This window comes from Rhinolophus ferrumequinum, chromosome X (assembly GCF_004115265.2).
Source record: "Rhinolophus ferrumequinum isolate MPI-CBG mRhiFer1 chromosome X, mRhiFer1_v1.p, whole genome shotgun sequence".
In the NCBI taxonomy this organism is placed as follows: Eukaryota; Metazoa; Chordata; class Mammalia; order Chiroptera; family Rhinolophidae; genus Rhinolophus; species Rhinolophus ferrumequinum.
The window spans coordinates 32,337,526-32,357,373 of NC_046284.1; the positions used below are offsets into that span (position 1 = coordinate 32,337,526).

A 19,848-nucleotide genomic window follows, 5' to 3' on the forward strand; every position below is an offset into this window, starting at 1 on the left:
GTGTAGCTTGCACTATATGCAATATGAAATCGTTTTCTTTGTTCTTAGTTATTTGGAGCTCCCTCTTGTGTCTCTACCTTTCAGTAACACTTTATACAGGCATCAAGACAAGTCACAGTAAAAAAAAAAATATTTAATTCAAGAGCTGCACATGATATTTTAAAAAGCCATATGTGGCTCCAAGGCCTCAGGGTAACCATTTCTATTTCAGCCAAGCAAATAAAATCATCCAATACTTTGTGCAACAGGACCTCAAAACAGTGCATGTCACTTCTGAATGATCCTAAATAATCCTCACTTTCCTGTTACTTTCTACTCAAAGAAATATAAAATTAACAGAAAGTTTCTTTTCTGTATGTTAGCTTAAAATGAAGTAGATTATTAAATTTGATTCCTCGACTTTCTATACTGCTTAGACAATTGTCATTTGAATCCAAACATGGGGCTTAAATCAAGAAGATAGCGATCGTGATTTAAGCACCAAATTAAGTGTACGAGTTTCCTCTTTTATTTGTCCTGGCTAGCAGTTTACCGTAAAAAGTTTTAAGACATTATGAACTTTAAGTGGAAGCAACTTTGTGATTAAGAGCACAGGGCTTGAAGTTAGACTTTTTGGGTTCAAATACTAGCTCTGCTTTGTACTTACTGGCTGTATGATTTTGGAAGAGTCTCTTGATATCTCTGTGCTTCAATTTTCTTATCTCCAAAATGAGGCTAATTATAATATTAAACGTCTGAAAGGGTTGTTATAAGTATTAAGGGAGATAATTCATGTAAACTACTTAAAAAGATGGTAAACTACACCACTCCCCACCATCCCACACACTCATACAATAAACTTAGGATAACAGACCCTTTTTCTGATGAGATTGTTTACTGCCTATCTAAATGGAAATTTTTATTTGGGAAGCCAAAGTGAGATTTTCAATTAAATGTTGCACTTATCAACTATTTACTTGACTTTTATGGCCCTCCAAGACTCATCTTCACCTTCCTTTACTTCCTATTTATTATATGCCTTTTTACCTGGTGAGCCCTCTCTTTTACACCCATCATTCTCTGTCCATCATTTAAGTCCCAACTCAAGCCATATTTCCAATGAAACCTCTGACATCCACCACCCCAATATTCGATAATGCTTATCATATGCACCATATGATCAAGCACTTAATTATATTCTGTCTATATGATTTTCTTGTTGCACATTAAACATGACCCAAAGTCTAGAGTTATATGCCGAATATAATCACTAATAATATGAGCTCACGTGTATTCAGGACTTACTCTATGCAAGGCAGTCCTTTATATCAATATTTTCATTTAATCCCCATGAGATAGAATTATTATTAACACTACTTTACAAATTAGGAAACCAAGGCACAGAGGTTAAATAAGTTGCTCAAGAATATATAGCAAGTAAATGAGAAAGCCAGCGTGTAAACCTAGGTGGTCTGCCTCATTGCAAAAAGGATTTGAGGTAGTAATAGAGATTTCTCAGTTGATATATTGATTACAAAGTTTATGTTCAGGAAATACATTAATGTCCTATGCAATTATAATTTCTGACTCAGTTAGGGTTTATCTAAAATCAATTTCCTGTCTTAATAAATACAGCTTGATAAAAATAATTAATTGAATATTTAATTATCAAGCATTTTTATGTCCTCAAGGTCACCTCAAGGCAACCAGAAATGTTTAATGAGTGGATCAATTAAATATTACGGATCATCAATTCTCAATATCTGTTGTATACATAGATACAAAACGTATAGAAGATTTTGCTGAATGTGTATTGACCTCTGAATATTTCTTTAAAACTGTGTATCTAAGTGGGAATCAAAAATCAAACAGCTTGATATGAATTCAGTGTATTTTTATGATTGTTTCTTTAGGGAGGATGGGGGAAGGCTCTTTGAGATTTCCAATTACCATGTTTGTCCTTTAGTAGGATTAAAATGATATTGATTGTAAATATAGATTCAATTCTACCTTGAGATGGAAACATGGATTAAATAATCTCTGAAAGCCCTATGGCTAAGATGTTGGACAGTAATTTCATTTTTATACTGTATAAATATCATCCCTCAGAATACATTAAACATCCTTCATTTGGTGGTCTCAGCTTTCTGGCTATCTAGAATGGCTGGATTCATTTAGTCAAATATGACTGATTATTAATATTTGCATACTTGTTTCTATGTGTGAGTGTGTGTGTGTGTGTGTGTGTGTGTGTATTTTAATTAAATCATAAAATGTCATTTGATCCTTTTGGAAAAAAGTGGTCCTAATTTTTAAAATGTAATTCTTAAAAAATCTTCCCAATCAAAAAAATCACTTTCCAGCAGTTGCTTCAAGTAGCTTGATTATATGATTACTCCATATTCTAGCTGATGCTTAAAGAACGGTCAGTTTTTTTCTTGCATTCAAAGCTTTGAATACTCATTATTATCGCAGTTACCTCCTGCAGCTTTGACTTTAGTTACACTCTGATTCAATGCATTGTGACTCTTAGTAACTAATTGGGTTGCATTGAATTTGTAAGTGACATAGCTGGTCTAGGAGCTACCTAACAGCTCCTTGAACAGTAAAAACAGAACAGGGAACAAATAACCCTTGGATTTTTTTTTTCTTAACATGCAAGAAAAGGAAAAGTATCTTGTGGGTTTCAGTTATAAGAACTAATTACTTTAGAAATCACAAATCAATCAAATGCCTTGACCTCATTTATCCCTTTAGTCAACAAGCACCTACCATGTGCATAATAACCCTGTGCTTGGAGGAGGTGACTTAACATTATGATGACCACATTTTCATGTGTTAATCATGTGTCCTGATTTGGCATTTGGAAAATATGATCACTATCTATTACATGCACATATGAATTGACATGAGAAAAAAATTTAGGCATTATATTAACTGAATCAGAGTAGCTAAAACAAAGACTAGTGAGAGCAAGCCAGAACTATCAGATGTTAAAGAATATTTTAAAGCTCCAATAACTAAAACAAAGTGGTACTGATGTAAGAGTAGACAGATCAATATTATCGAATAAAAGCTCTGGAACACACCCCACAAAATTTGGTATATTATAAAACCAGCATCAAAAATTAGTGCAGGACACAATGTGATATACAGATGACGTATTGTAGAATTGTACACCTGAAACCTATGTAACTTTACTAACTATTGTCATCCCAATAAACTTTAATTTAAAAAAATCAGTGGAGAAAAAGAAGCACTGTGAAATAAATGGTGCTGAGACAAATATTAAGAAGAAAAAAAAAAAAAACCTTAGAGTTTCAATTCATACCATATTCCCCCCAAAAAATAAGATAAATAGAAACACTCCAGCTGATTAATAAGTTAAAAGAAAAAGAAAACTCAAACACAATTGGAAGATAATATCGGTGACAGATCTCAAGATGGGAAGGGACTTCTTAAAAACATAAAAGCAAGGAAAGAAACCATAATAGGAAAAAATGATAAATTGGACCTCATACAAGATTTCAAACTTCTTTATGTTGTTTGGCTAAGTTTATGGACCATCCAACATCTAACCATTTGGAGATATCAAAATCTGCACTGTCTGATATATGGCCACTAGCCACATGTGACTATTTAAATTTAACTTAAATAACATTAAAAATTCTGTTTCTCAGTTGCATTAGCCACTTATCAAGTGCTCAGTAGTCACATGAGGCTAGGGACTACTGTATTAGTGCAGATCTAGAGCATTCTCATCATTGAAGAAAGTTCTATTAGATAACGCAGATCCAAATGTTTGATTCACATGTTTAGCTTTTAGACAAACATGCCATACTGAGTACCCAATTTTCCATTTATTCATTACTACTTTGTGCCAAGTATTATGTTTGGCACTGGGAAGAAAATGACAAATAAGAGAAGTTTCCTGACTTTGTGGAGTTTATGGCCTAGGAAGAAAGACAGATATTAAATAAGAAACCCTACAAACAACTATGTATGTACAACTGTAAAGAGTGGTATAAAACGTTTAGAGTGCTATAAACGTATATAGGGGAACCTAACCAAGTTTCCGTGGTTAGGGAGGCCTCACCTGAAGGGAAGAATGTTCTAGGCCAAGGAAACAGCATGTACAAATGCCCTGAGGTAAAAATGTACTAGCCTCTTCTAGGAAGTGAAAGGCAAGTCATTGTGGCTGGAATACAATGAGTAAGGGAGAGTTTATGGGAGATGAGATTATAAAGGTAGGCATTGGCCAGATCATACAGAACAGTGTGAGTTTTATAACATCTTCAGCTATCAAACTATGATTACGTTTTATTCACTCCAGTGATAGAGGAAGGAAAGTAGTTAGTGATGTTCTGAAACAATTGTCAAGGAGGTTAAAAAGTAGAATAAGAGTATTTAATTAAAATGGCCTTTCCCCGCTGCTGATCTTTTAAGTAGTTGTCATATCTTTGTCCAAGCTTCCCTTGTACAAATTCTTCTAATGGTCCATATTCATATTCATTGGTAAAATCAATAAGTTAATTGCCCAAAAGAGAATGATCTTCCAGGATCATTCCTCATAATAAGTCACCATTCATTAAGAACAATTGCTATTTGCAAACCTGTTTTATGACGTAGTGTTTGTAGATCTGGAAATCAGCTCTGTGGGTGAATTATGAACACAGATAAGCTCGTGGATCAATAGGCTTCATATTTGAACATCACCAGCATGCTGCAGTGTTTAATAAAAAGGAAAATGAAATAGAAGGAGTAATGAATTGATAACATTTGCCACTGTTTAAGGGCCATGTTTACTTTTAAGATTTGGCTCGGACAAAAGACGAAGCATCAGAAAGCATATTCCTCAGTATTGCCTTTTGGCCATACACACCCTCCTTATTTCCAAGCAATCCATGTATTAAAGGATCATCACTTAGTTATGAGATCCGAAACTGCCAAGTGTTTACAGATACAAGCGGAAGTTGGAAAATCTAAACTCTATAACTTAATCACTCTGACCGGATCTGTCACATTATCCATCAACTAAGGCTAGTAATACTTGACATCTGCCTACTTTGCAGTGGTGAAAAATGAATGAGATGATGTTTGAAATTCAGTAATTTAAAGTGGGTAATAAAGGTGTGGTATCAATGAAGAATCTATTTAGAACATTTATTTTGATGCATTAGCTTAATGTTTATTACCTCTAGGTGAATTTACAAATGTCAGAGAAATAGAAATTTTAAGACATACATTTTTTTATTCAATAAATATTTATTGAATGCTTACTTTGAGACAGGCACTTGTGTTAGTCATTGAGGAAATAGCAATAAATAAAAAAGACTAAATCCATGCTTCCATGGTGCTTACATTCTAGTTGTGAGAGGCAGGCAATAAGCGACTTAAAAAATAGTATGATAGAAGGCGATAAGTGTGATGGAGTTTTTTTTGTTTTTTGTTTTTTTTTGTGTTTTTTTTTTTTTGGTCTTTACTGTTACTTTTACATGTATTCAAGAACAATCTATAGCTCTAGTTTGTATTTTAAAGCAGGGTTTAAAAGCATCATATTGACACTTGCTTTCCTTTTTTTTTCTTTAGGGAACCAAGGGAACTCACTTCATTTATTTATTTGTTTCTTTATAATCTCCTGTGAGTTATCTTTCTTTTTTTTATTATTAGTTTCAGTTGTACAAAAACAAGTGTGATTAGATCTTTATATACCTCACAAAGTGATGACTCCAATAAGTCTATTACCCATCTGACACTGTACATGGTTATTACAATATTTTCGATTATATTCCCTATGCTGTACTGATGGCAAATTAAAAATAAACGGGATAAAAAGGATAGGGAGTTTAGGAGATGGGTGGAATTTTAAACAAGGTGGTCAGAGAAAGCCTCACTAAAGAGATGGCATTTGAGTAAAGACTTAAATGAGGTGAGTGGGGAGCCAAGTTGATATAGAAGAGAAGAACATTCCAGGCATAGGGATAGTGGGGGAGGGTCTGTGGGATAATAGGAGGTAAGATCAGAGATGTCAGAGAGAAACGATGAAGAACCAGAAGTAAGTCATTGTCAGGACATGGGCTTTTGCTATGAGTGATATGGGAAGCCATTGATAGCAGGTGGGGCAAGGGAGGACATGAATATTAGTGACGAATAAGGAATTTACTTTCCTGACAGAAAAAGTAAGTTGCATATGTGGTTAGAGCAATAACAATGTTTTGTGCAGGTCAAATCCTGAGTAAACTTGAACCTCTCCCACTTTCTTTTTGCTAGTATAGCAAAAAAATGGGGTGAAAGCCCCTCTGGATAAACAAAAAAAAAAGAAAGAATCATAGGCTATTTCCAAAGGAAATACGGTTATATTACCTTCAATGCATATAACAGCAGCAACTCAGCAAACAGGAGTACCTAGTAGGGGCCTGCGTTAGTAATAATTTATGAATGATTTATTATTAGTCCATTGTTTATGGATTTCTAAAATGCCTAAGAAGATTGTGTTTAACTAACTTATTGGAATGATCTGTCCTTCAATTTCTTTTTCACTATTAATTTGCTTGGCAAACCCTCTATTCTATAGATGCTGAAAAGGATAAGCTTCAATCCATCCCCTGGCCAAATGATAACAAATTCTGAATTTGTGAAATTTAGTGAAAAAAGATTTACTGTGGCAATAGTGTCTATTTAGAGCCACATAGGATCCTACTGATCTGTCAACCTATCCAAGCAAAGTTCACAAAATGAACACATTCTAATGAACTGAATATGCTACACAGAAGTTAATTGCGCTTTGGCCAGTGATAAGGCAACTTCAATAGAAGTGAATCTGAACATTTTAAGCTGCCACTGCAGACCTTTGGCATCTACCCCATGACACTATCCCTAGACTCTTTGCAGTCTATACAGTATAGTATTTGGTCGGTGGCATAGCTAACATTTATCAAGAGTGCTAACTATGTACTAAACACTGTGCTAAGCTCTGTGATTATTGTAGCATGTGGTCCTTACAACAACTTTGTAGGGCAGGTATTTTTATTATCCCTATATCATATACAAGGAAACTCATCTACAAGAGAATACAAGAGTTTAACTGATTTGTCCAGGATCCTATAGACTATAAGTGGCACAGACAAAATCAGATAGAATCAAAGTAGTCTTGTTCTTTGACCTTAACCACTTCATATGTTGCAAATACTTACATTAGTCAGGCACTTGGAAGTCTTAGAGCCTAGGTCAATCAGTGCTAATAATACTGCTTAGATGATGATAATAAACATGTGATTTGTAGTCAGCACGCTGGGTATATTTCTTCCAACTGTGCAACCACATTTAGCTTCCCCTCCTTTATTTGTAAAGTGGAAATGAGAATGTCTACCTAACAGGGTTTTTGCAAGGATTAGTTGAAATAATACATGTGGAAGTATTATACTTAGTGTCATACCTGGCAAATATTAACTAATCTGTACATGTTTCCAAATCCTTTTAGATACCCTACCATGAACTTGCTGTCCATTTTTATCAAGGTGATAATATGGGTGCTGTTTCTTTTTTTTTAATTTATTGGGGTGACAATTGTTAGTAAAATTACATAGATTTCATGTGTACAATTCTGTATTACATCATCTATAAATCACACTATGTGTTCACCAATGGGTACTGTTTCTGAAAGGATGTATATTTTAATATTCATTTTAAGAATTAGGAAAACATGTTTTTTCTATATATCATGTATATTCCCTTGTACAATCCTTCTTTCAACCAAGGGTAGGGTATACATCTAGTAAGTAAAAGGTTCATAGTGAATGACTTGATCATGTACAGAAGAAACCAGTATCCTTGATCTTCATTAACCCCAATTGAGCCAAATGGCATAGTTCCTAACTGGTTGGCAAAGCTAGGATCAGTGAATACCATGTTTAGTCCTTCAAGACCATTTAACCTTCCTCTTTTTCTGCTAGCTTTTATTTTTATTCCTTTAAGGGGAACAAGCCTTAAAAGTAAAATAAGTTAATATTTGATATGCCCATATCTGATACCCTGAGCCTGGCTGTCAGGAGGATTCCACAGCTTCTAATTCAGAACAATAAAAGAACTGTTAATAGCTAAAAAAAGAAACCCACACATGCAGTGTGACTGTCATTTGCACTACTTTGTAACAGTCTAGACATTCTGTATGGGGTGTTATCTAATGTGATGATTGGTAGATAGATCTTTGCCCATGTACTGGGGTTGCCTATACTAATTTGGGAGTTGCATGCCATTATTGGTCTGCTTGTCTGTTGCCTTCCTACATTCAACAGAAGTCTCACTGTTCTCTCAGAAAACAGAGGTCTTAGAGGGTTGGCCCTGTATGATAAATAATTATTGAATATGAAATATTAGCTTGGAATTTATAGCACATAATTAGATGAGAATATGAGTCCCAATTTTTAGTTGGCTCTGTCTTTGGCTTTAGAATCCAGTTTTGAACATCGTTTGGGCATTACTATTTATTTCAAATATATTTCTTTTCAAAAATGAGAATTGTGTGGTTGACAGGCTGAAACCTGTGAATGCCCAATCTGGTTATTACTAATGCATTTGTTACTGATTGAAAGATAAAGATGACTGCCCATTTGAAAAGCAGTTTTCATTGTTCAGTATATTGTGCTCCAATTCCAAATATCAGAGAACGCTTTTAATCAGCCTGATATTTTTGCCAGCTTTTCAGTGCATCCATATGTTTAATTAGCAGTGTTAATAGGTAATGTGCTAATAGGAGGCTGAGAATAATGGATTAGTGAAAGAGGTGGTAGTGATATCTAAAATCTATAGAAAATCTGTTAATATAATTTGCTGAATGAGAGGAGAAATGGGAGCAGAAGGGGACTCTTATTGAAACAAATACACAGTAATCATCAGTGAAAAAGAAATATGTATGCAGAGAAGAAGAAATCAGGGCAAAAATACACTGAGCAAACAGGAAGGCTAGAAAGAAGCGAACTGCATTTTAAGTCAAAGTAGTGTCTGCAGTACAGGGAATTTGAAAGGACCTCATGTGGGGAAAAATATTTCCTGGGTGCCTTAAGGCGACTGTTCCAAACACCTACTCTCTTGGTGTTCCTGGCTTTCATTGCCCTCAGCTGTGGTACATCCCCCTCCAGCTCTGCGGGAGCAGCCATGTAAGGGAGAGAGAACTAGCACAGGAGCCGTGCGAAACCAGTGCCAGTAACTTTCAGCATCAGCCTTAAGGAACCGGTGCTCTGTCTGAACCTTTTTATTCCATTGCAAGCCAAGAAGATTAGCATCTTTATATTTATCCTTGTTAAACATCTAAATTAGAGCCACTTGTCTGCTTTAAGGACCTTGGAAGGACTTTAATTTTTTTTTTTTCTCACTAACTGGATGTGGAATGAAGTGTCCATAATGCTCAATCACTCTAACGCTTTCTCTTTGTATGTAACTCTCTTACAACACTTTTGGCACTTTTAACTAGGATAAGAGTCAGCTGTTTTAGACACGTATTTCTCCTACTAAGCTCCAAGCTCCAGAAAACAGGAAAAGGGTCTTTTTATAAAACTCTTCACTAGAAGATCCAAGATGGCTGATTAGGTAAACACTATGCCTACTGCCTCCCAGGATAACACCAAAATTACAAATAAATTATAGAACAATCAATCTCAAGAATCACCTGAAGACTAGCTGAACAGAACCCATATCTAAGGATCTTAAAAAGAGGCCAGGTCCAGACTGGTAGGAGGGGTGGAGATATGAAACAGGCTGACCCCAAACCCACAGATAGTGGTTGAACACCAGGAGGGACATCTCCTTGGCAGAGATTCCCCCCAAAAGAGGGAGAGGTCACGGCTCCACACCAGGGTCCCCAGCCCATGGGTCTTTTGCTGGGAAGAGGAGTTCCCACAATACCTGGCAGTAAAAATCAGCGAGGACTCTGTCCATCGTGGCGAGACTGAAGGTGGCTGGAAACACAGATGCCCTCTTAAAAGGACTGCACACAGACCCACTCACTTGCAAACACTCACCTGGTCTCCACTGGAGGGACAGCAACTCGAGAGGAGCCAGAGACATACAGGAAAAGACTGAGTTGTGTGGCTTTGAGGCAAGAACTGGAGGGATGAGCCATTGTCCCTGTGTGGAGCCTGCCTCACGTGTATCCTACAGGAGGACACCAAGTTTTCTATGTTGAACCCTTCCCCAAAGGGCCAAATCTGAGACAGTATTATTCTGGTAAAATCCACGCATGTGCATCACCTTGGTGATGCCCTCAGTCCCTGGCTCCACACAGCTAGTACTACATCACTGGGGGCACTCTTCACTACTGAGTAGCCAACCCCACCCCATGAGCTGCAGAAGCCTTTGCAGCAGGAGACGGCCTGTGGCAGCCCAGAAAGCTTGTGGTGGTGAGCAGTGAGCCACAACCTTCATGACAGCCTCTCTTGGGCTACTCTTGGAGACCTGCCGGCCTGAGGCAAGCAGTGACTGGCCACAGGGTTCTCAGGGCATTCTTTGTGAAGGGGTCACGAGCCTGGCACTGGTATAAGAACCAAAACTACATTAATTTGGTACAAACCACTACCCACACCCTATAATGCCCCAGAACCCCATCCCAACCCCCTAGGGCTGCATTAACAAAGATACTCTTGAAACCAGGTCAATCAGCCTGGCTCACACACCTAAGGAAGCTCTTTCAACAGCTGAGACTTACATGCAGCTGACAGATGGCAAAAGTCCTGGACCAATAGGCAATAGGGGGCCCTGAGCCTTTTGCTAAGCTACCCCAGTTCCAATACTGGTTACAGTCAGTCTTGATTCATAACAAGGCCACCTCCACGTGCCCCTACGTCCAGCACAGGCAGCAACCGACCACATAGAGCTGCGAAGCTCCTACCGGATAGCCCTGAGCCAGTCACAGGCAAGGCTGAAATTGGCCTGCACAGGAGCCCCTCCCAAGAGACAACAGAGACAACACACCCTGAGGCTGGCTTTAGACCACACCAGAGCACTACCTGGTTAGCCCCACAAGTGGTACACCTAAAGGGTAGACACAACAGGCACAGGAGCCCATAGAGGTGAACTAGCATAGGAGCACCTAAATATATAAAATAAATATTGACTGACATAAAGGCAGAAATCAACAGTAACACAGTCATAGTAGGGAACTTTAACACCCTACTGAAACCAGTAGACAAACCTTGCAGACAGAAAATCAGCACAGAAAAAGTGACCTTAAATGACACACTAGACCATATTTTTAGAGCATTTCACCCCAAAGCACCAGAATATACATTCTTCTCAAGTGCACATGGAACATTTTTCAAGATAGACCACATGTTAAGCCACAAAACAAGTCTCAAAAAAATTAACAAGATTGAAATCATATCAAGTGTCTTCTCTCATCAGAATGGTATGAAACTAGAAATTAATGACAAGAAATAATCTGAAAAACACACAAACACATATAGGTTAAATAACATGCTGCTAAATAATGAATGGGTCAACCATGAAAGCAAGGAAGAAATCAAAAGATACCTTAAGATAAACAAAAATGTAAACACAATGACCCAAAATCTATGGGATACAGAGAAAGCCATCCTAAGAGGGAAATTCATAGCAATCCAGGCCTACCTAAAGAAACAAGAGAAATCTCAAATAAATGGTCTAACTTTACACTTAAGCATTCTGGAAAAAGTACAGCAAGCAAAGCCCAAAATGAGTACAAGGAAAGAAATAGTAAACAAAAATAAACCAAATAGAGGCTGAAGAAAAATACAAAAGATCAATGAAACCAAGAACTGGTTTTTTGAAAAGATAAACAAAATAGACAAACTTTTAACCAGACTCATTAAAAAAAAAAGAGAGAGAGTGGAACCAAATGAATAAAATCAGAATGTAAAGAGGAGAAGTAACAACAGACACCACAGTAATACAAAACAAAACAAAAAATTAGAAAATACTATGAGCAACTATATGCCAACAAATTGGACAATCTGAAATAAATGGATAAATGTCTAGAAGCATACAATCTTTCAAGGTTGAATCAAGAAGAAACAGAAAATCTGAACTGACCAATTTCTGATAATGAAATCGAATCAGTAATCAACAAGCTCCCAACAAACAAAAGTCCTGGAGCAGAAGGCTTCACAGGTGAATTTCACCAAACATTCAAAAAGCATTAACACCTATTCTTCTCAAACTATGCTAAAAAAATTCAAGAGGAAAGAAGGCTCCCAAGCTCATTTTACAAAGCCACCATTATCCTGATTCCAAAGCCAGACAAAGACATTACAAAAAACAAAACTATAGTCTGATATCCCTGATGAATATAGATACAAAAATCGTGAACAAAATATTAGCAAATCTAATTCAGCAATGCATTAAAAACACCATACACCATGATAAAGTGGGATTTATTCCTGGTATGCAAGGTTGTTTCATTATCCACAAATCAATTAATGTGATACATCTCCATTAACAAAATGAAAAATAAAAATCATATTTTATATGAATAGATGCAGAAAAGGCATTTGACAAAATCCAACATCTATTTATGATAAAAACTCTAAGGGAACATATCTAAACATATCTAGAGGGAGCATATCTAAACAGAATAAATGCCATATATGACAAACCCAGAGCTAATTTGATACTCAATGGGGAAAAGCTAAATGCATTCTCCTTAAGATCAGGAACAAAAGCAGGATGCCCACATTCACCACTTTTATACAACATAGTACTGGAGGTTCTAGCTACACCAATCAGACAGGAAAAAGAAATAACAGGCATCCAAATGGGAAAGGAAGAAGTAAAATTGTCATTATTTGCAGATGACATGGCAGTATATAGAGAGAACTCAAAAGATTCAACCAAAAAACAATTATGACTGATAAATGAATTTAGTGAAACAGCAGGATACAAAATTAATATTCAGAAATTGGTTCCATTTTTATATACCAATAATGAACTATCAGAAAGAGAAATTAAGAAAACAATTCCATTTACAGTTGTATCAGAAAAAAATAAAATACTTAGGAATAAACTTAACCAAGAAAGTAAAAAACCTGTGCTCAGCAAATTATATGACAGTAAAGAGAGAAAGTAAAGAAGATACAAATAAATGGAAACATATACCATGCTCATGGATAGGAAGAATTAATAGAGTTAAAATTTTCATACTACTCAAAGCAATATATAGATTCAATGCAATGCCTATCAAAATACCAGTGGCATTTTTCACAGAACTGGAGAAAGTAATTCTAAAATTTATATGGAACCATAAACGTCCCTGAATAGCAACAACATCCTGGGAAACAAGAACAAAGTTGGAGGTATTACGCTACCTGACACCAAATTATACGACAAGGATATAGTAATCAAAACACCATCGTTTTGACATAAAAGCCGACACATACTTCAATGGAAGAGAATAGAGAGCCCAGAAATAAATCCATACCTATATTGTCATTTAATCCATGACAAAGGAAGCAAGAATTTACACTGGGGTAAAGACAGTCTATTCAATAAATGGTGTTGGAAAAACTGGGCAAATACATGCAAAAAAATGACATTGGACCACCTTCTTGTGCCATATACATGAATCAACACAAAATGGATTTAAGACTTAAATGAAACACTTGAAACCATAAAACTCCTGGAAGAAAATATAAAAAGTAAACCCTCATATATTACCCTTAGTAATATTTTTACTGATATATCTCTTTGGGCAAGGGAAATAAGAGAAAGAATAAACAAATGAGACTACATCAAACTAAAAGTATTTTCGCAGCAAAGGTAACCATCAACAAAACGATAAGACATCTTACTGAATGGGAGAAGATATTTGCCAATGATACATATGATAACGGGTTAATATCCAAAATTTATTTTTTAAAAACTCATACAACTCAACACCAAAAAACAAACAATCCAATTAAAAAATGGGTAGAGGACCTGAAGAGACATTTCTCCAAAGAGGACATACAGATAGCCAATAGTCTTATGAAAAGGTGCTCAATGTCACTAATCATCAGAGAAATGCAAATAAAAACCACAGTGAGATACTATCTCACTCCTGTCATAATGGCCATCATCAATAAATCAACAAACAATAAGTATTGGTCAGGATGTGAAGAAAAGGGAACCCTCGTGCACTGTTGGTAGGACTGTAAGTTGGTATAGCCACTGTGGAAAACAGTGTGGAGGTTCCCCAAAAAATTAAAAATAGAACTACCTCATGACCCAGCAATTCCACTCCTGGGTATTCATCCAAAGAAATCCAAAACATTAATTTGAAAAAATACATGCCCCGTATATTTACTGCAGAGCTATTCACAATAGCCAAGATATGGAAGCAACCAAAATGCCCATTAATAGATGATTGGGTAAAGAAATTGTGACACAATTATACAATGGAGTATTACTCTGGTATAAAAAAGAATGAAATCTTACCATTTGCAGCAACATGGATTGAACCTAGAGGATATTATGCTAAGTGAATTAAGTCAGACTGAGAATGACAAATACCATATGATCTCACTTATATGTGGAGTCTAAAGAACAGAATAAATGAACAAACAAAACAGAAATGAACTCATAGATACAGAGAACAAACTGATGGTTGCTAGATGGGAGGGGGTTGAAGGATGGGTGACAAGGGTGAAGGGATTAGAAAATACAAATTGATAGTCACGAAAATAGTCATGAGGATGTGAAATACAGCATGGGGAATATAGTCAATAATGTTGTAAAAACTATATATGGTGTCAGACAGGTACGAGTCTTATTGGGGGATCACTTCATAAATTATATAAATGCCTAACTACTGCATTGTACACCTGAAACTAATATAAAATAATATTGAATGTCAACTATAACTTAAACAAAATTATACATAGGTATACATACAGAGGGTGCCAAAAAATGTATACACATTTTAAGAAAGGAACAAACTGTATTAAAATTGTAATAATATGTACTGATAACAAAAGATGAATACAAGTCAAATTTGACTCCTGCAATTACATGAGGTGCTCAAAATGGCTACCATCAGCATAATTTTAATGTATACATATATACATACACATAGTCATGGGATATAAAGTACAGCGTAGGGAGTATAGTCAATGGTATTTTAATAGCTATGTGTGGTATCAGATGGGTAGTAGACTTGTTGGGTTATCACTTTGTGAGCTGTGTAAATGTCTAATCATTATGTTGTCTTGTACTCCTGAGACTAATAAAAAGAAACTATACCTAAATTTAAAATAAATTTCACTAATAAAATAAAAAGGAAGAAGCTGCTTAAAAACAAACAAACAAACAACAACAAATAAAACTCTTTTACTTCCCCAAGCACCTAATACAGTATTTGACACCTATTAGATTCTCAATGGTCTCCTCTCCTCCAGTCACCCTTGTGCCCCACACCACTCCTCTACCAAAGAATGAAGCCTGTATGTAATTTTTTTCTTGGTATAACTGGATTCAGAAATCTAGAGTAAATGGTGAAGGCCTAGGGAATGAATTAGTGTGACTCATCACATTCATATACCTGAGGTTTGTTAATATTTGCATCAAATACATACAAGGTGTGATCACAAAATATGGTTAATGTTTAAATTAAAAAGTAATTATTGTAGTAAAAGACACATTGCCATTAATCTCCATCAAAATTCTCCCCCTTACTTTGAACACACTTATCCCATTGTTCTTGCCACTTCCTAAAGCAGTTCTGGAAGTCCTCTTTCGTGAATGTCTTTAGTCGCAATGTCATGGCTGCCTCCGTGTCCTGAATTGGTTCAAAACATTTTCCTTTCATGGTCATTTTGACTTTGGGGAAGAGCCAGAAGTTACATGGTGCCAGATCTGGCGAATAAGGTGGATAAGGACACACCGTAATATTTTTACTTGACAAAACTGCTGTATACCAGAAGTGATGTGTGACACAGAGCCTTTCTGTTGTGATCACAAAATATGGTGAATGCTGCTGCCTAGTGCCATCCAATGGAAAGGCAGGGATCTTCAATATGGGAAGCAGCACATTGAACCTTAGTAACAGTGTGTGACAAGTTTCAACTTGTTCGGTGCAGTCAGTTGGGTTTGAGCTACTGTTCAGAGAAGGTGTGTTTTAAAGTGTGCCGTAAATCATCCTCTATCATGACAATGCTCCCTGTCACACATCGCTTCTAGTATACAGCAATTTCTGTCAAATAAAAACATTACAGTATGTTCTCATCCACCTTATTCACCGGATCTGGCACCATACAACTTCTGGCTCTTCTCCAAAGTCAAAATGATTCAAAATATCGAGACAGTGCAACTAAAGACACTCACGAAAGAGGTCTTCCAGAACTGCCTCAGAAAGTGGCAAGAACGATGCGATAAGTGTGTTAGAAGCGGGGGCAGGGGTTATTTTGAGGGGGATTAATGGCACTGTGTCTTTTACTGTAATAAGTTTTCTTTTTAATTTAAGCATTCACCATATTGTTTGATCACACCTCGTCACTGCTGTTAGGAACAAGTAAGCTCTAGTTGCTTCTACAGATTCTTTAGAAATTGTTCTTTGTTTTAATTAAAGTTTATTGGGGTGACAAGTGTTAGTAAAGTTACATAAATTTCAGGTATACAATTCTGTATTATATCCTCTATAAATCACATTGTGTGTTGACCACCCAAAGTCAGTTCTCCTTCCATCACCATGTAGATGAGGGTAAAGAGGATCAAATATATGATGAAGAAAGTGGTTCTTTAGAAGCTTTTTAGAAACAAATTCTTTAGAAAGTGGTTCTTTAGAAACTTTAGAGTGCTTCAGAATCACCCAGGGTAAATATGTATAATCCTGAGCTCTGAAGAAATTCTGATTCAGTAGGTGGGGCCCAAGTATATGCATCTTTAACAAGCTTCCCAGGTAATTGACTACACATTTGAAAATCTTTAGACAATCTACTTTAGACACTTTGTCACCATGAGACACAAATAGCTATTTTGAGAATTATCAGAAGACAAGTATACTGAGAGAATGTTTTAAAAAGTAAGCAAATTCAGGTTGGCAAGCATTTGTTGTGTGCTCATAACAAATGATGTAAGAAATTCAAAATAATTATAAAAAAGTTTCTATTGTGGAGGATAATCTTGCTGAGGAAAAAGGAAACTTCTAAAGACTGATAGCTAACAGAATACTCTACCTAAATGCTAACCAGTGTAATACAGCCTACAAATGCTAGAGAATTCAAAAAAGATTCATAAACAAAATAGTTAGAATTTTACTGATGTGCCATATAAACTCAGAGCGAGTGATAATTTATGAAAAATATGACTTTAATAGATTCTGAACTCAAATATAGACAATTATCTTTGGCTATATTCTAGATTTTTCTTCATTTGTGCCTATTTTAAACCGTTGCTTCTTTTGAAGCTAAATTTCAACACTTTTTTTTCAGATGGTTTGACTGACTGTGTGGACCCTGATTGTTGTCAACAAAGCAACTGTTATGTAAGTCCTCTCTGTCAGGGCTCACCAGATCCTCTTGACCTCATTCAGCAAAGCCAACCCCTCTTCTCTCAGCACACTTCAAGACTCTTCTATGATCGAATCAAATTCCTAATTGGCAAGGACAGTACTCATGTCATTCCTCCAGAGATCTCGTTTGACAGCAGGTATATATGTATCTATTTTATTGTTTAATGAACAGTGCTCATGTTTTTCCTTAACTGTGAAAGGAGGATATCTTCTAAAGATCAGGTTACTTTCCATTCCACACAATCCATATCGATTTCTGTTTTAGGATTATCTTGAATGCCCAAGAACTTACTGATTAGTTAAGGAAGAAAACTCATTTCTAGAGATTCTGTATCATCAAACACACACACATATGATATGTATTATTTGTAGTAAAGTATAGATGGGTCTTTTAATGACAAAAACAGGATGAAAGTATAATTTGCAAGTTTATCATTTAGCTTCTGGGTTGATCCCTTGAAAACTTCTTGATTTTCAAAAGCTAATTTTTTTGTTTGATATTAACAAATTTTGCTTAAATGTATGAATTGCATTAATAACTGACATTATATATATGAAGCAAATTACACTTAGTTGTTTACAACCTCAAATCTTACTCCCAGAACACATTCCAATAAATTTATTCTATAAAAACAATACATGTTTTGTTTTTTATTTTTTATAGTAAACTTTTTAGCTAAAAACCTCGTACATTCTTGTTGCCATTGTGATAATAGAGAACTTTGTTTATTTTTATGCCAGCTTATGTTGTGAGAACACATTTAGTCAGTTTAGGTTTTATCAATTCTGTTATGCTTGCCCTTCAAAAGCTAAATTTTACGTTTTATTCCATGATGTAACTTTTTTCCATATGAAAGAGTTGAGTGAATTGGAATTCCTAACATGAAATGCAAGACTTGTGAAAATCTGTCTTTTAGGAAAGCTCGAGTGCATGAATTATCACTAAAGACCTGAGACCAAAGTCCAACCTGTTAGGTGAAGAAATTTTTTAAAATTGCTTACTTATTTAAAGTTTAATAACATGAATTTGTTCATTGTTATTCTCTGTTTCATCTTCAGCAATGACATATTTTACTAATTAGCACTATCTAGATATAAGTAAGTCACTGAAGTCAATATTTCTGGTCTCTTAAATAAGCCCTCCTTTGTTTATTCTACAGACTGATATTTCACTAAATTCTAGATTATTGCAAACAGTAGTTTAAAAAATAAATGTGGAAACTATTTCTTCAGGGGCTTCTGTCTACATCCCACCCACTCAGTTGCTTCCCAGTATGTGTTATTGGTTCCCAAGTAAAACTCAGTCAAGAGTTTATATTGATATCAGTGAGAGTCTAAGAAGATTACAACTCAATCTTGACCTACACCCAGAAGAAAAGGGTGAGGGGTGGGTGCAAGGATGCTCACGGAAATTTAAAACACTCAGTGTCTATCCCACATATTGTATACTAGAACTGTTATTGAAAGTAAAAACTTTCTCATTATTTTTATTATTGTGCAATTTTAACCTTTTAGGTCTCTGACAGAACCCAAAACCCAAATGTCAATGCATCATAATAAAGGCCTTTTCTGCCAGGGCATCTAGTCAAAGCTTGCCTTCTTCCAAGAGACTCTAGTCATTCCTGTTTTGAAGCGTTTCTCCCAGCTCAATAACTCTGGGGTAACTTTCAAATGGGCTACAGTCAAAGTAATTATTTAGAGGGTGGAAAGTTATTTATTTTACACCAGAGGAACAAAAGGAACAAAAAGAACCCCAGCCATTATTCCCATTTTCCTATTTAAGGTAGTGGTAAGTCATCAACTATGTAATTTTCTCCATGATTACGGAGAAGTCAGTTGAAAAGAAAAAAACAGTGAAAGAAATAACCTCCATGATGTAGAGCCATATTAAAAGACTCACTGAACTCAAGTAAAGGGAGAAAGTCAGGACTTGAGAGAGACATGGGGACAAGTCATTGTGACTGAGAGTGGGGCTTTTGAGCAATAAACATAGAAAAGCATGAAGAAACTTCAACCCCTGTGGTTCAGCTTCATGCTTCAGCAGTGCTTGCAAGCCACTCACAGAGTGAACAAACCTATTACTTGTGGTGGTTAATGCCTTTCTCCTCCTTCTTGTTTGACTGAGTTTTCCTTATTCCTTTGTAAAATATTCCAAGTTATCATTTGGCTCTGCAAGTCACATTTGAATTCAGAATGACATGTCTCCTCCATCCAGTGGATTCAGTTATTACAGACATATCTAGTCTGTCAGAAAAGGTGCAGGCCTTTTCTGAGGCAAATGCCATAGTTGAGGACAAGCAATCAAACTACATGTCCTCTCAAAATCAACACATGCAGTACTACTCTGGGTATCTCTAATC

The 19,848-nt window shown here is 35.9% G+C and overlaps 1 protein-coding gene across 2 annotated transcripts in view; it reads left to right on the forward strand.

Moving 5' to 3' along the window:
* TENM1 (teneurin transmembrane protein 1) overlaps positions 1-19,848 on the forward strand; it is a 1,301,460-nt gene that overhangs the window by 1,020,619 nt on the left and 260,993 nt on the right. For both annotated transcript variants that reach the window (XM_033111932.1, XM_033111941.1), the window contains one exon: positions 17,409-17,625. In XM_033111932.1, coding sequence (XP_032967823.1) covers positions 17,409-17,625 — 217 coding nt within the window. The remainder of the gene's footprint in view (positions 1-17,408; positions 17,626-19,848) is intronic.